The 16,172-nt window shown below is 44.8% G+C and overlaps 1 protein-coding gene across 2 annotated transcripts in view; it reads right to left on the reverse strand.

The window, feature by feature from the left end:
- Positions 1 to 16,172, reverse strand: part of MDGA2 (MAM domain containing glycosylphosphatidylinositol anchor 2) — a 431,166-nt gene that overhangs the window by 124,640 nt on the left and 290,354 nt on the right. For both annotated transcript variants that reach the window (XM_044272149.1, XM_044272148.1), the window contains exon 6: positions 12,444 to 12,713. In XM_044272149.1, coding sequence (XP_044128084.1) covers positions 12,444 to 12,713 — 270 coding nt within the window. The remainder of the gene's footprint in view (positions 1 to 12,443; positions 12,714 to 16,172) is intronic.

The raw sequence follows: 16,172 nt of genomic DNA on the forward strand, positions 1-16,172 counted from the left end.
CGCAAAGCACACCCTCCTTGAGCTGCAGAGGCAGAAAGGCATCCCCCAACATAGGCTGATATGTGACGTTTCCACTAATTGGAATTCCACCCTCCATATGTTGGACCGACTGTACGAACAGAGAAAGGCCATAAACGATTTCTTGTTGATCCAAGAGGACAGGAGCACTCCCCTGTAGTGATGGACGAACATCGTCCGGGACGTTTCTGTTAGGCATTCACCTGACAGAAAATAACTTGTGATGATGTGGCTGGATGTACAATAGGCGGTCACCAGCAAAACATTTCACTGTAGGCCAGTACAGGCCCCAAACATTAGGCATTCACCTGACAGAAAAAGCCTTTTATGCCGCTGTATATACATGATACAAGGACCATTCTTTGTTCTGGCTTGTGGCGGATATGTGTGGGCTGGCATGAGGAAATTCAATTACACGTGGTCATCACAGGTGTTGAATTCCTCCGAGATCCATGCCTCATTTGTTTTTAGAAATGTGAGGTAGTCCATACTGTCATGAGCTAGGCGAGTGCGCTTATCGTTCACGAACCCCCCTGGTGCACTGAACGTCCTTTCGGACAAGACACTCGACGAGGGGGAAGCCAAGAGTTACATGGCAAATTGTGCTAGCTCTTGCCACAGGTCAAGCCTGCACACCCAGTAGTCCAGGTGTTCCTCGCTTCTCAGAGCGTCCACATCGGCCGTCGTTAACCTGATCTAGTCGGACACCTGTCAGTCTAGGCGTTCCTTGAGGCTGGATTCGTAGGGCGGCTGTCGATGGGTTGGCTGCAAGAATGATCTCATATCAGAAGTGACCAACACATATACAAACTGTCATCTTCTAGCAGGCGCGGTAGGAGCGCCTTGGCTACTGCTAATCGCCCAGGAGAATGTCATCCTCAGTCTCCTCCCCCCAGCCACGGACAACACCAGGGATCCCCGAAAAGGTTAAAGTCCCCCTCAAAGCCTGCTCTTCTTGCTCCTCCTCCTCCCCCCCAGCCACCATCCTCCTCTGACTCATCTTCAGACTCCTAGTGACGTGCCTCAGATAAAGTAGCCCCCCCTGTAAAAAAATTCAGCATTGCGACTTCCTCATCTTCCAGCTCCTGCTCCTCGACGGCTTGATCAATGACACAACGCAATGCACGTTTCAGAAAGAAGGCGTAAGGTACAATGTCACTGATGGTGCCCTGGCTGCGACTGACCAGTTTGGTGATCTCATCAAATGGCCGCAGAAGTCTGCATGCTTCACGCATGAGCAGCCACTGTCGCGGTGAAATGAAACCAAGCTCCCCAGAACCTGTCCTGCTGCAGAGTTCGTACAGGTAGTCGTTTACGGCACGTTGCTGCTGGAGCAGCCTATCAAGCATATACAAGGTGGAGTTCTAGCACGTCGTGCTGTCACACATCAGACGTCTGACGGGCAGGTGGTGCAGCTACAGAGGATGAGGAGGGTGCAGAAGCGGAAGGCTGAGTGAGCCAATCAACCAACTCTGGTGCGTCCTTTGACGTAATCGCACGCACCTTCTCCAACTTAGGCTTTGGCCTGGTGCACCTACCCGACACCTTCCACCCCTGCGAAACGGCCTGCCTCTTCCTCTGCTTGTCATTTTGAAAATAACAGAGTGGCAAGGAGACATAGTGTGGAGGTGGCAGCAGCATGAGGAGGTCACGGAGTGGCACGACTATGAGAGATTGCGGATGTGGCAGCAGCATGAGGGGGCCACAGAGTACCATGATGATGAGAGATTGTGGAGGTGGCAGCAGCATGAGGAGGCCACAGAGTGGCCGCTTCATCTATTCATTTATAGGGAATATGGGACAGAACAGAAGGTTAAAATTTCTCAACTTTATAAAGTGTTATTTAAAACACGATTTAATAATACACGTTTTCTGGCACAAAAGGCTTGGCAAATTGATTGTCTGCAAATTTCCCTCGAATATTGGGATAATATATTGACAAATTTAAGTTTATTTTCTTATAATTTTAATCAAGTTTTGGTTCAATTTAATATTCAATAAATTTTATAATAAAAGTTAAGTGTTACCTAAGACAGGAGAGAATCGGCCAGTGTTCAGTTTATTCGACGACATGGTTACGATGGGGAAAGCATTCCAAAAAACAATTTCTCTCCACCCGGAGACGAATCCTGTCAAGATTGATGCAAGTGCAGTATCGGCTGCTCATCGAGCCAGATACTTCTGGAGGAACCTGCCTGGCATCAACAGGCCTCTAGTAGCTACAGACAATGAGAAGACAAAGCGTCAAGATAGATTTGAGCCCGGACGAGTCGCGAAGTTCATCAAGATACGTCACAAAAGATTTTACCACATATAACCGCAGCGCTAGATGCTGAATAAAATTAGTTTTTCGACTGAAATACGTCAATAAAGATTTTACCGCAAAAGGGAACGCTGAATATATTTTGTTTTTGTTCTGAGATAATAATAACTGCAGAAGTGAAATGTGTATATATTTTTTCTTTCTTTACTGAAATAGGCCACTAAACGCTTTTGCCACAAGTAAGTGCACCAGTAAAGTGTGTAAATTGTTTTCCTTTTTGTACTGAAATAGGCCACTAAATGCTTTCACCACATATAACTGCAGAAGTGAAATGCGTATATATTTTTCTTTTTCCACAGATATAAGTCACTAAAGGCTTTTCAATTGTTTTTTCAGTTTTTTTTTTCACAATGAGGTTTTTTCTATTGCTGTCCCTAGCGCCTTCTCACGTCTGTCCCTGCACTCAGAATGTTGTATAATGTCTGACTATAAGATGGCCGCCGTATTTATAGGGCTGTGACATCACAGGGCTGGCTGGCTGCTGATTGGCTGCATGCATGTCATTATGGGTCAGCCCGCCTTCCCAGAATTCCTTGCCCCATGTCCTTACATGCGTAGCTGCCATTGTAGCCGCCAATTTTTCCGGAAATTCGGATCGAATTCCACTTTGTCTGATTCGATTCGCTCATCTCTATATATGACACATGAATCTGCGGCCAATAAGAAAGCATCTGGTGGAACAGTCAACCTTTAAAGTCATATCCTTTAAACACATCGTGATAATTAGATTGTTGACGTATTATTCATCTTCGAGATGCACAAACATTTCAATATCAAGTAATTATTTTCTGGTTATGAGAACTGATGCATTCACATTTTCAATTTAAATGCAAATATTTTTAATGGTTTACTCGCAGTTTTCTTTGTTTTTATCTGAGGAAGGAATAAATAAGGGAACTTTTTACTTTTAAATATATATATATTCAGGAGACAAATGTCAGTTTTCACAGTGAATAAACAAATTGACTTCTGTTTGTCGTCTTGCCGGCCTCACTGGATGGCAGTTTATTCCTCTCATTTATACTAGAACAACCGGTCCCTGCTTTTAAAGGGTAACCCCCACCTGCCAAGCTCCACCTCTGGGACCACCGGTCAGGAAGCAGGGACTATCACAAAGGGATCGTCAAGGGGTTATGCTTACAAATAAAGGGGTTTTCCAAGACCCAAGAAAATTGAACTGAAAGCTGGGAATGGAATGTAAGAAACCAAAAAACAAGAGCAAAATTTGATATTTCATTCCCATCGTTGTCTCCCAGTAAGTAAAAATAAGAGATATTACACACAAGAGAGGGTCAAAGATCAAAATGGATCCAGATTTTTCATCCGGAACAGAATGACCTTAGGCTTGTATCCCCTTCACACCCGGGGGCAATTTCACACCCCATTGTTTTCTAATAATGGGAAGCACATTGGCTCAGTGGTTAGCACTGGTGGACAGCATGGTGGCTCAGTGGTTAGCACTGGTGGACAGCGTGGTGGCTCATTGGTTAGCACTGTGGACAGCATGGTGGCTCAGTGGTTAGCACTGGTGGACAGCGTGGTGGCTCAGTGGTTAGCACTGGTGGACAGCGTGGTGGCTCAGTGGTTAGCACTGTGGACAGCATGGTGGCACAGTGGTTAGCACTGGTGGGCAGCATGATGGCTCAGTAGTTAGCAGTGGTAGACAGAATGGTGGCTCAGTAGTTAGCACTGGGGACAGCATGGTGACACAGTGGTTAGCACTGGGGACAGCATGGTGGCTCAGTAGTTAGCACTGGTGGACAGCATGGTGGCTCAGTAGTAAGCAGTGGTGGACAGCATGGTGGCTCAATGGTTAGCACTGGTGGACAGCACGGTGGCCCAGTGGTTAGCACTGGTGCCTTGTAGCGCTGGGGTCCTAGGTTTGAATCTGCATCTGCATGGAGTGTGTATGTTCTCCCCATGTTGGTGTGGGGTTCTCCGGTTTCCTCTCACACTCCAAAGACATCCTGATAGGGACCTTGTGAGCTTCTGGAGACAGCGAGTGATGATGTCTGTAAAGCGCTATATAAGTGCATAAAATAATAAAATAATAAAAATAATAAATAAATAATAAAGCAGTTCCTGATGAGAGCTGCACTCACCTCCATCCAATGGCAAAGGTATGGAATCAACTAAAGTTGGGCCCCTTCACTTTAAGGACCACATAGCAGCCAATGACAGAAAACCTACACAAATTTCATGGGAAGCACATTTTCTATCTAGTTCATACCAATCGAAGCACAGAGACCCCATTGTAGACAGCTGCTTCGTGGCTCTTGCCCCATCGGTGCAGAGACTGTAAGAAATGCCGCTCAGAGGTGGCAGTATTTCTCATTAAGGAGACACCGCAGTGTATGGAGACTTTTTTCCCCAGGAAATGCATCATGGGAAAATTTATGCAAATTAGCTCACACCTGCCAAACCCCGGGCGGAGACCCTCATCTGTATACAGCTGTTTCAGGGCTTTTGTCCCTCATCAGTGCAGATGTTGAGGGAGATGTTCATCAGGGATGGCCCTGTCTCACATTAATGATCTCGTCATTATTTTCTTTATTGCGAAAATCGGCAATCGGAAAATTTGTGATGAAGAAAAAGATTTGTGATAAAAATTCTCGATCAACACTACTCCTAAAGTCAAAGATATTGCAGCCTTCTCATTGGCCCACAAGCAAGAAGCAGTGAGGGATCATGGGTACTGATGAAAAAAAATCAAGAATATTCGCGATTACGAAGATATAGCGCTATATTCTAGATATTCGCGAATTCTCAAAGTGCCAATATTCGCGATAAAAATTTGCGATCAACACTACTGAATCCTAGGGCTTCGACTTTAGTCCAATTTCTCTTCCAAGAAATAGTAAAAAATCTAAGAAGCAGAAATCCCCCGACTCCCACCCCCACGTTCACCAGAGACTTTTGGTTTCTGACAGCTTTTGACTAATGTATGGATATCGATTCAACACTAGGAACAAAGTGTCACGGAATGTGTACAGGTAACAAGGCAAAGCAACATGTATAAACGACTCGCTGGATCCAAAAACTAAGGAACCAAGGGAGACCCCTGCAGAAGACCTGGCACTTTCCCTGGCTGCTCAGCCTATGCAAAGATCCTAATGGTGGAGGTTTGCATATCCACGAACCTTGACTATAAAGCCCTGAGCACCCTACAATAGTGAGGGGACACGACCACCGGCTCCCTACACAAGACACGGAGGGAGTCAGGGTCATCTGGGATCCAGCAAACAGATATAAACATATAAAAGTACACTTAGCTTTAAAGCAAAGAGGAGGACAGATCAGCGTGCACACACACTCCAGGAGGAAATATAAGCCGCTCAGAAAAGCATTCTGAGGAGGCATTTAAAGGGAAGCAATTAAGACATGACAGCTGAGAGAGGCTGACGAGAGGAGGAGCTGAATACCACAACACAGAAATTCAAGGAGGAGGTTCTGAAAGGCCTCTGTCAGAGCTTCTCAGCTGTCTGGTTGTGACACAAAGGCGATCTTTCATCTTCATTGGGATGAATTATGTATTTCTGTGATTTCTACATTCCTCTGTAATGTTATATATTTATTTCCTCACATGCCGATTCCGCAGCCGCATTGTTAGTATTCATACAATTTAGACATCATTACAATCTGAATGTGATACTGCGGCGGCTGCTATGCATATCAAGCTCCTCGGAGAGCAGCGGCAATGACCCGAGCGTCCCGCTGAATAACTGGCAGAGTAAATCAGCTTTGTTTGTCCCCAGCCGTTCCTTCTCTCACTTTATTTTCCACCTGCCTTAATTATCGTCACCGGCCACGGGTTGTTTTTTTCCTTTTGTAATTTCTGCCTCTCACTCATCTGTCACTGACGGATGACGGCAGAAACCTCGTCCCTGATTATTTCCAGTCTGTGCTACAGAGTTTTCTTTTCCTCCACGTGCGGTGGGTGATGGATGGTTCCTTCACCGGAGTGGCCGATCCGACTCTGAGAGCAAAGGGATTCTAGAAAGAAGCATACTAGAGGCCGCTCTATGGCGCGCCTTGTGGAAGGGCACTGTACTGCAAGTAGAATCCAAGTGTCACGGATGTAGTAGGGGATAACACCAAAAGACAACAAGAAGGAAGGGGAAAGACATTAGGCCTCACCGCTAGGGAAGGAAAAGGGTCACCACCTATAAAACCCTGCTCCTGGCCCTAACTTCTATCCGTATGGGCACCTCTCGATGGTAGAGATACCCATACACAGGAACCTAGAAAACCTTGGTGACCCTCAGATGCCCTAAAGATAATGACAGGGCAGAGACCACCCGTTCCTTCCCTGGTAAAGGAACTAGCGTCTCACTGAGGCCTAGTAAACAACCGGGGGGGGGGGGAATACAAAACACAACAAGCGGAACACTTAATTTCAGAGGATGATGGATGAACAGGACTTCAACACGAACCACACTCCAGCTCTTCCAAGACCAAATGAAGCTATCCCAAGCAAGGAGTGATGGGAAAAGTCAGACTAAATAGGGCGAGGTAAAGGTCACATGATCCACACCTAAGGCCTCATGCACACGACAGTTTTTTTTCACGGTCCGCAAAAACGGGGTCCGTGGGTCCGTGATCCGTGACCGTTTTTTCGTCCGTGGGTCTTCCTTGATTTTTGGAGGATCCACGGACATGAAAAAAAAGTCGTTTTGGCGTCCGCCTGGCCGTGCAGAGCCAAGCGGATCCGTCCTGAATTACAATGCAAGTCAATAGGGACGGATCCGTTTGAAGTTGACACAATATGGTGCAATTGCAAACGGATCCGTCCCCATTGACTTTCAATGTAAAGTCAGGAGTCCCTTTACTTTCACACTCGTGTTCATAATGCAGACGGTGGCTCCGTTCAGAGCGGATCCGTCTGCATTATATTGTTAAAACATTTCTAAGTGTGAAAGTAGCCTCAGACGGATCCGTCCAGACTTTACATTGAAAGTCAATGGGGGACGGATCCGTTTGAAAATTGAGCCACAGTGTGTCATCTTCAAACGGATCCGTCCCCATTGACTTACATTATAAGTCTGGACGGATCCGCTTGCCTCCGCACGGCCAGGCGGACACCCGAACATAACTTGAAGCGTCCCCATCACCATGGGAACGCCTCTACGTTAGAATATACTGTCGGATATGAGCTACATTGTGAAACTCATTTCCGACAGTATATTCTAACACAGAGGCGTTCCCATGGTGATGGGGACGCTTCAGGTTAGAATACACTGCAAACTTGGTACAAGACTGCCCCCTGCTGCCTGGCACCACCCGATCTCTTACAGGGGTATATGATAGCACAATTAACCTCTTCAGGTGCGGCACCTAAAGGGGTTAATTGTACTATCATATTCTCCTGTAAGAGATCAGGGCTGTCAGGCAGCAGGGGGCAGACCCCCCCCCTCCCCAGTTTGAATATCGTTGGTGGCACAGTGTGCGCCCACCATCGCCCCCCCTTCCTCCCTCTATAGTTAAAAATCGTTGGTGGCACAGTGTGTGCCCACCATCGCCCCCCCCCTTCCTCCCTCTATAGTTAAAAATCGTTGGTGGCACAGTGTGTGCCCACCATCGCCCCCCCCCTTCCTCCCTCTATAGTTAAAAATCGTTGGTGGCACAGTGTGTGCCCACCATCGGCCCCCCTCTCTCTATAGTAGTAACAACCATTGGTGGCAGTGTGCGGCCTCCCATTTCCCCCCCCCCCGCATCGTGGTGGCAGCGGAGTTCCGATCGGAGTCCCAGTTTAATCGCTGGGGCTCCGATCGGCAACCATGGCAACCAGGAAGCTACTGCATCCCTGGTTGCCATGGTTACTTAGCAATAGTACAATTGTAGAAGATTCATACTTACCTGCTTGCTGCTGCGATGTCTGTGACCGGCCGGGAGCTCCACCTACTGGTAAGTGAAAGGTCTGTGCGGCGCATTGCTAAAGAACTGTCACTTACCAGTAGGAGGAGCTCCCGGCCGTTCACAGACATCGCAGCAGCAAGCAGGTAAGTATGAATCTTCTACAATTGTACTATTGCTAAGTAACCATGGCAACCAGGGATGCAGTAGCTTCCTGGTTGCCATGGTTACCGATCGGAGCCCCAGCGATTAAACTGGGACTCCGATCGGAACTCCGCTGCCACCAATGATCGGGGGGGGGGGCAGATGGGAGGCCGCACACTGCCACCAATGGTTGTTACTACTATAGAGAGAGAGGGGGGGCCGATGGTGGGCGCACACTGTGCCACCAACGATTTTTAACTATAGAGGGAGGAAGGGGGGGGCGATGGTGGGCACACACTGTGCCACCAACGATTTTTAACTATAGAGGGAGGAAGGGGGGGGCGATGGTGGGCACACACTGTGCCACCAACGATTTTTAACTATAGAGGGAGGAAGGGGGGGGCGATGGTGGGCGCACACTGTGCCACCAACGATATTCAAACTGGGGAGGGGGGGTCTGCCCCCTGCTGCCTGGCAGCCCTGATCTCTTACAGGAGAATATGATAGTACAATTAACCCCTTTAGGTGCCGCACCTGAAGAGGTTAATTGTGCTATCATATCCCCCTGTAAGAGATCGGGTGGTGCCAGGCAGCAGGGGGCAGTCTTGTACCAAGTTTGCAGTGTATTCTAACTAGAAGCGTCCCCATCACCATGGGAACGCTTCTGTGTTAGAATATACTGTCGGAAATGAGTTTTCACGAAGTGAAAACTTAGATCAGAAAAAGCTTTTATGCAGACGGATCTTCGGATCCGTCTGTATGAAAGCAACCTACGGCCACGGATCACGGACACGGATGCCAATCTTGTGTGCATCCGTGTTCTTTCACGGACCCATTGACTTGAATGGGTCCGTGAACCGTTGTCCGTCAAAAAAATTAGGACAGGTCATATTTTTTTGACGGACAGGATACACGGATCACGACCTCGGCTGCAAAACGGTGCATTTTCCGATTTTTCCACGGACCCATTGAAAGTCAATGGGTCCGCGAAAAAAAACGGAAAACGGCACAACGGCCACGGATGCACACAACGGTCGTGTGCATGAGGCCTAAACAGGAGGGGTGGACATACCAGCAACACACAAAGTGAAACCGAAAGAGGCCGTCAGATCACTAATGTGCAGATAATCTTTCAGACCTTCTGAGACCTGTCACAGATGTGACACCAGGACTTTATTTAAAAAGATGTTAAAATGAAGAATTAATATTAATATCTATCTATCTCTTATCTATCTATCTATCTCTTATCTATCTATCTATCTATCTATCTATCTATATTCTATCTCCTATCTATCTATCTCCTAAGTTTTGTATTTTGGCAGATTTATACTCCATCCCTGCACTTTCCTGAGGGAACATTTCAGTTTTCACCATAGGCAGTAAATAATGCCGGCAGCCCGGGGCTGATGTAGATATATTATTCAGCTCATCTAGGATTATTATGAAACCATTTTACCAATGAAGAAATTCTACAATAAATAAATTATCAGAGTTTCCAGAGCAGTTTCTCAGGATCAGATCTTCCGAGCTCGGCGCCAAGCCTTTATTGTCCAGCCAGTTACGCGTTGCACTGCATAATGAGGCGTGCGTTGCGGCCGTGTACCGCCGTGATTGTGGTTTGCACCTCGGTAAATATTCAGAAATGCAAACACATCGGGATTTGCCGCAGTCACATAGAGGAAGTCTGTGAAAATCTACAGGAGCATTCACCTTCAACGAAGAATCCCAAGGATAATTAACTTATTGCTCATATGCATCTCATAGCGAGCCTGGGGCAGAGCTGTAAGGGGTGCACAGGCAAAAGAGCACTTGGGTGATAGAGAATAAGCAGGCGGCACTCACCAACGGTGCAATCTACTCTTGTTATCTCCAACCTTGAATACATCAGCGGGCGGCTTGGGGTGGACAAACATACAATACAGTCACAAAAGATGGCAACAGCCGTTTCGCGTCTAAGCGCTTCCTCGGGCCACTGACACGTCGATGCAAGTGCGTCATCTTTTATGTGCCGGCTCCCACATGCGTTACACGCACGTGACGTCACAACCGGCGTTGCAAAGCGGTGCACACATGTGATGCTACATCAAAGTCGGCATCTCAAAAAGTATTACAAAACACACACGATAAAAAACAAATAGCTCCAAATAAACATACACAATATTACAGAAACACTCTTAAATACATTTTTTCATTTAATCCCAGGGGGCCTATTGCGCATGAGCGCAGGATCCACTTCCCTTCTTTTCTCAGAAGTTTGCGGTGTCTCCCCCTTGTGGGGAACTCGATACAATGTCAATTCCAGCAAATCTACTGTTCCCTCCTTGTTCAGAGTTTACATGATCGATCAAAGGCGGGCACCCCTTACCTGTACTGAGTGAATTTATATGTTCTCTATATCTTTCATTGAGGCACTAGTGTTGAGCACGAATATTCGAAAAGCAAATTTTTATCTCGAATATCGCCACTTCGAGAATTTGTGAATATTTAGAATATAGTGCTATATATTCGTTATATCGAATATTCGTCATTTTTTCCATCTGAACCCATGATTCATGAGGAATCATGACTTCAGATGGAAAAAAAAATGTTCTATAGTGCTATATATTCATTTTTGACCCACGCCTGTATTGATCACATAATGTTCGCATATTACGCGATCATTACCTTGCCGATTTCCGAGTAAAAAAAAAAAAATGTAGAATATAACGAATATTCGACGCGTATTCTACAAAATATTCGCAAAATGTCACGAATTCGAATATGACCCCTGCCGCTCATCACTATGAGGCACCTGATGGACTTCCCTATGTAGAATCTGCCGCATACACACGATATTAGGTATACTACAAATTTGCTTTAGCACGTAATTAAGGTATTAACCCTGTTGTAATCCACCAAAGGATAAACATTCACATTGGGGATTAAACTTGCAAAGTGAACAGTTAATGCACTTGGCCCTTGAGGGGAGAATCAAAAGCCCCTCTACATCAGTATTACAGGGAATGTGTCAACAGAAAAATGAATTATTCTTTAAATCAGTTTTTATGTAAATATATTTTTAACAGTTTTCATGTCATGGTCTATATAAAATATCCTTAAGTCTTGCAGTTTTCACTCTGACTACTGAACCTTATAGTAGTCTGACACTTCCTGTGCTGTAGAGATCACTTTTCACCAGTCATCTAATTATCTTCACATGTATTGTAACCTGTATGTATTGTCTTATTTGTGACCAGTGCTGATCATGTGTCTTTTCTGATTTTCTTAATAAAATTTAGTATTTTTGTACTATTGTAGTATATTTTTCTTAAATTAAACTATACCTTATTTACCTTACTCCTTCAATCGGTTATATATAATTATCTTCACAGACAGGAATACAACGAGGGGTAACACCTATATATAAATAACATAGTATCCACAATGCACTATAGGTCGGGGCTGGCCAACCTGCGGCTCTCGAGCTGTTGTAAAGCTACAATTCCCACCATGCCCTGCTGTAGGCTGTCTGGGCATGCTGGGAGTTGTAGTTTTGCAACAGCTGGAGAGCTTCAGGTTGGCCATCCCTGCTATAGGTGATGTTCACAGCTCATCTTCTCCCCCTGACTGCACAATGACATCTGCAGAGCTCACACTAAATCCCATAGAAGTCTTTAAGTGATATTCACAATTCACGTCTGCTACCCACAACACTCTCCCACAGATGTCAATAGGTAATGGTCACAGCTTACCTCCACCCTGTCCCTGAACAGTGACCTCTGCATAGGAGCATGCCCACAACATTTTTCTGTAGGTCAATGAACAGAGCATTACTCCATCCTCATTGTGTCTTAATATTCCATATTTAGGATAATTTTTCTAAACCCTCTTGGGAAATAAGGAACCATTGATGAGATGTTAACCATCCCACTTGTAGTACTAGCATTGCTTTACTTGAAGAGAAGGAAAGTTCTGAGAAGGTCCACACCACCCATTAGGAAGGGTGATATGTCCAACCACTGCCAGCATGGACTCCCTGCCTGGCACACAGTAGGTTGACCATGACCTAGTCCTGTTAGCTAACTGCTGAAGGTCATCCAGATGATCAGATACTAGGAGTTCTTACCTCTTACTATTATACTCGTGGACTTTTTGGCAGGATTGCCGACATTGTTATTGGCGACACAGCTGTAGGTCCCGGCATCTTCAGAGCTGATGGATGGTATGGTTAGCGTTCCACTATTTAGCACAACCTTTTCTGGAAGATTTCCAACCGATCTAACCCAAGTCAATGTTGGCGCTGGTTCTCCACCTGTCGTGACACACACTAACGTTATCGTTTCGCCCGGATTGACAACAATGGGATCTTCTACCAGGAGTTTAATGGACGGAGATGCTGAAAATGAAGAGAAAGAAGAGAATTAACTCAACCGCTCTGTATCATCATGCGGTTCAATACGAGTCTGAATAAATTTGACAAGAATCAAAACTGCTGCTGTTGCCCTGAAAAGTCCTGTGTGGCGTCCTGGGGTCTCCTATAACTATACGCAGCTAATTTCACGCTCTTTACAGCCAAAAATCTGTAATCTTAAAGTGAAAGCAGCATATATGGCTATGGGTGAACGCATGGTGTCTGGTGGTAACAAACAGCCTCTTTAAACCCAAACTGCACTGTAGGATTTTTTACATAAAACAAACAGTACGAAAAATTGTCGCTTTTTGGCAGCAAATTCCTGCCAGTGCGAAAACACACTCATCACCCGGGTGAGATGATCCTCCTTCTCTAACGTTCCTGTCTTCAGATCTGAAAAATGGCTCATGTCAATTTCCGATATCCGTCCAAATCAAATCACCAAACAGTTTTGGAAAATTGGGTCGAATTTGATTTATTTGCAATTGATTTGCTCATCTTTAGTCTCCATCATTATTGGCTACAAACAGACCCGTGAGGTCTCATCTTGAAGATATGGACGTTAGGAAGAACTAGAGGATACATGGAGGGAGTAACATGGGACTGCAGGATCAGACTACACACAGGGCTTGTTTGTAGTCTGTAACCATGGAGATAAATTAGTGCAGAACGACAGGAAATTTTTCATTCATCTTTTTATAAATTTATTGTAGTTTTTGATGCAATGTAGCAAAATAACAAAAACCAGAAATCATTGCGGCAACAAAGTCACCTATGCAATCCAAGCTAACATGGCTCTTATAGGGGATATGCCTCATCTGCGGCACCCATGCACTTCAAGGAACCTCTTAAGACATCTATTCTTCACACCCACATATAGCTTAACTACATTACACACTACAAACTGAATACGAACTCGTCTAACATGTGGCTGCAAAAGCTTTTTTTCTTATTTGTCTAATGTGCAACTGCAGCAGCTCTTTTTCTTATATGTCTAACACAGGGATCAGGAAGCTCCGGCACTAAAGCAGTTCAGAAACCACAACTCTCAGAATGCTTCAATCACTTCTGTGGGAGTTAGAAGAACAGCCAACCATGTTTGCACGCTGGGAGTTGCAGTTTCAAAGAAGCTGGAGTGCCGAAGGTTGCTGACCCCTTGTCTAGCATGTGGCTTCAGCAGCTCTTCTTCTATGGGCTAACATGTTGTGGCAGCAGCTCATTTTCATACATGTTTAACATGTGGCTGCCGCAGACCTTTTTCATATATGTCTAACATACTGTAGCTGCAGCAGCTCTTTTTCTTGTACATCTTACATGTGGCTGTAGCGGCTTTTTTTCTTTTATGTCTAAGATGTGGCAGCAGCAGCTTTTTTTTTATGTCTAACGTGTCTGCAGCAGCACTTTTTCTTTTATGTCTAACTTGTGTCTGCAGCAGCTATTTTTCTTTTATGTCTAACAAGTCTGCAGCATCTCTTTTTCTTTTATATCTAACATGTGGCTGCAGCAGCTCTATCTCTTTTGTGTCTAACATGTGGCTGCAGCAGCTTTTTTTCTTTTATATCTAACATGTGGCTTCAGCAGCTCTTTCTCTTTTATGTCTAACATGTGGCTGCAGCAGCTATTTTTCTTTTATATCTAACATGTGGCTGCAACAGCTCTTCTTTTATATCTAACATGTGTCTGCAACAGCTCTTTTTCTTTTATGTCTAACGTGTCTGCAGCAGCTCTTTTTCTTGTACATCTTACATGTGGCTGCAGCAGCTCTTTTTCTTTTATGTCTAAGATGTGGCAGCAGCAGCTTTTTTTATTTTATGTCTAACATGTGGCTGCAGCAGCTATTTTTCTTTTATGTCTAACGTGTCTGCAGCAGCTCTTTTTCTTTTATGTCTAACATGTGTCTGCAGCAGCTCTTTTTCTTTTATGTCTAACTTGTGTCTGCAGCAGCTATTTTTCTTTTATATCTAACATGTGGCTGCAGCAGCTCTTTCTCTTTTGTGTCTAACATGTGGCTGCAGCTGCTTTTTTTCTTTTATATCTAACATGTGGCTGCAGAAGCTCTTTCTCTTTTGTGTCTAACATGTGGCTGCAGCAGCTTTTTTTCTTTTATGTCTAACATGTGGCTGCAGCAGCTATTTTTCTTTTATATCTAACATGTGGCTGCAGCTGCTCTTTTTCTTTTATGTCTAACATGTGTCTGCAGCAGCTCTTTTTCTTTTATGTCTAACATGTGTCTGCAGCAGCTCTTTTTCTTTTATGTCTAACATGTGTCTGCAGCAGCTCTTTTTCTTGTACATCTTACATGTGGCTGCAGCAGCTCTTTTTCTTGTACATCTTACATGTGGCTGCAGCAGCTCTTTTTCTTGTACATCTTACATGTGGCTGCAGCAGATCTTTTTCTTTCATGTCTAAGATGTGGCTGCAGCAGCTTTTTTTATTTTATGTCTAACATGGGGCTGCAGCAGCTCTTTTTCTTTTATGTCTAACATGTGTCTGCAGCAGCTCTTTTTCTTTTATGTCTAACATGTGGCTGCAGCAGCTTTTCTGTTTATACTTTCTGTTGCAACAGTTATATTTGCTTTATAGTGACTACCACTTAATCTCCTGTAATTTTTTGTATAATGACTTTCATCACCTAACATGCTTTCTCCTTGAATTGTCTAAATATGACAACAGCATAGCATTCCAGTCTATAGAAGAGAGAGAGAGGATGCTTTATACTGCAACTTCTCTCCAGTGTCAGATATGTGTCATGGATATTTCAGTTCTAGTACAGACTGCACAGGGTTGAAATACAAGAGTGGATAAAGTTCAGCTTACACTGCGTACTGTATATACCGTATACAGGCTGCACAATCCGCTACTGGTGACATCATCTAATTCCCGGACAAACAAGTTCAAGAGTGAGTGCCATACTAGAGGGGATAGATAAAATTACAAAAAAAAACATAAGGTAAGTAACTAGTCATGTTTGCCGACTTTCTGGTGGATTTCTTGTAGTCACTGGAGATGAGCTCAATGTGGTTGTCTCCAGAAGACAAACTCTTTCTGGATTGCAGCTGAAGCCTCTATACATATTCCCTTCTGATGCAATATTACATCTAAGCAGCTGACGTCAGCCCAGAAAGTAGCCGCAGTTTGTGAGAGGATCCAGAAGACCTCTTACTCTCCATACAGAGGGGTCCTGAGGACAATATGATGAGGCGGAACATGAATGTAATTTATATAGAAGTCCTCTATAGCCGCCATTAGAAAACTAGGCAGTGACTCGGCCATTGCTGCTTGGTCTTCCTTTCAGCACCATGGACAGCGCCTTTCTAGTACAGAGCAAGGAGATGAGCAGTCCTTTCATGTCACTCCAATGTACATGAATCTTTACATAGAATATTTTTTTCTTTCATTCATAAGCATCCCATTGGTCGCTGACTGTACGGCTTCATTGTATCC

The sequence above is a fragment of the Bufo gargarizans genome, chromosome 11, assembly GCF_014858855.1.
Source record: "Bufo gargarizans isolate SCDJY-AF-19 chromosome 11, ASM1485885v1, whole genome shotgun sequence".
In the NCBI taxonomy this organism is placed as follows: Eukaryota; Metazoa; Chordata; class Amphibia; order Anura; family Bufonidae; genus Bufo; species Bufo gargarizans.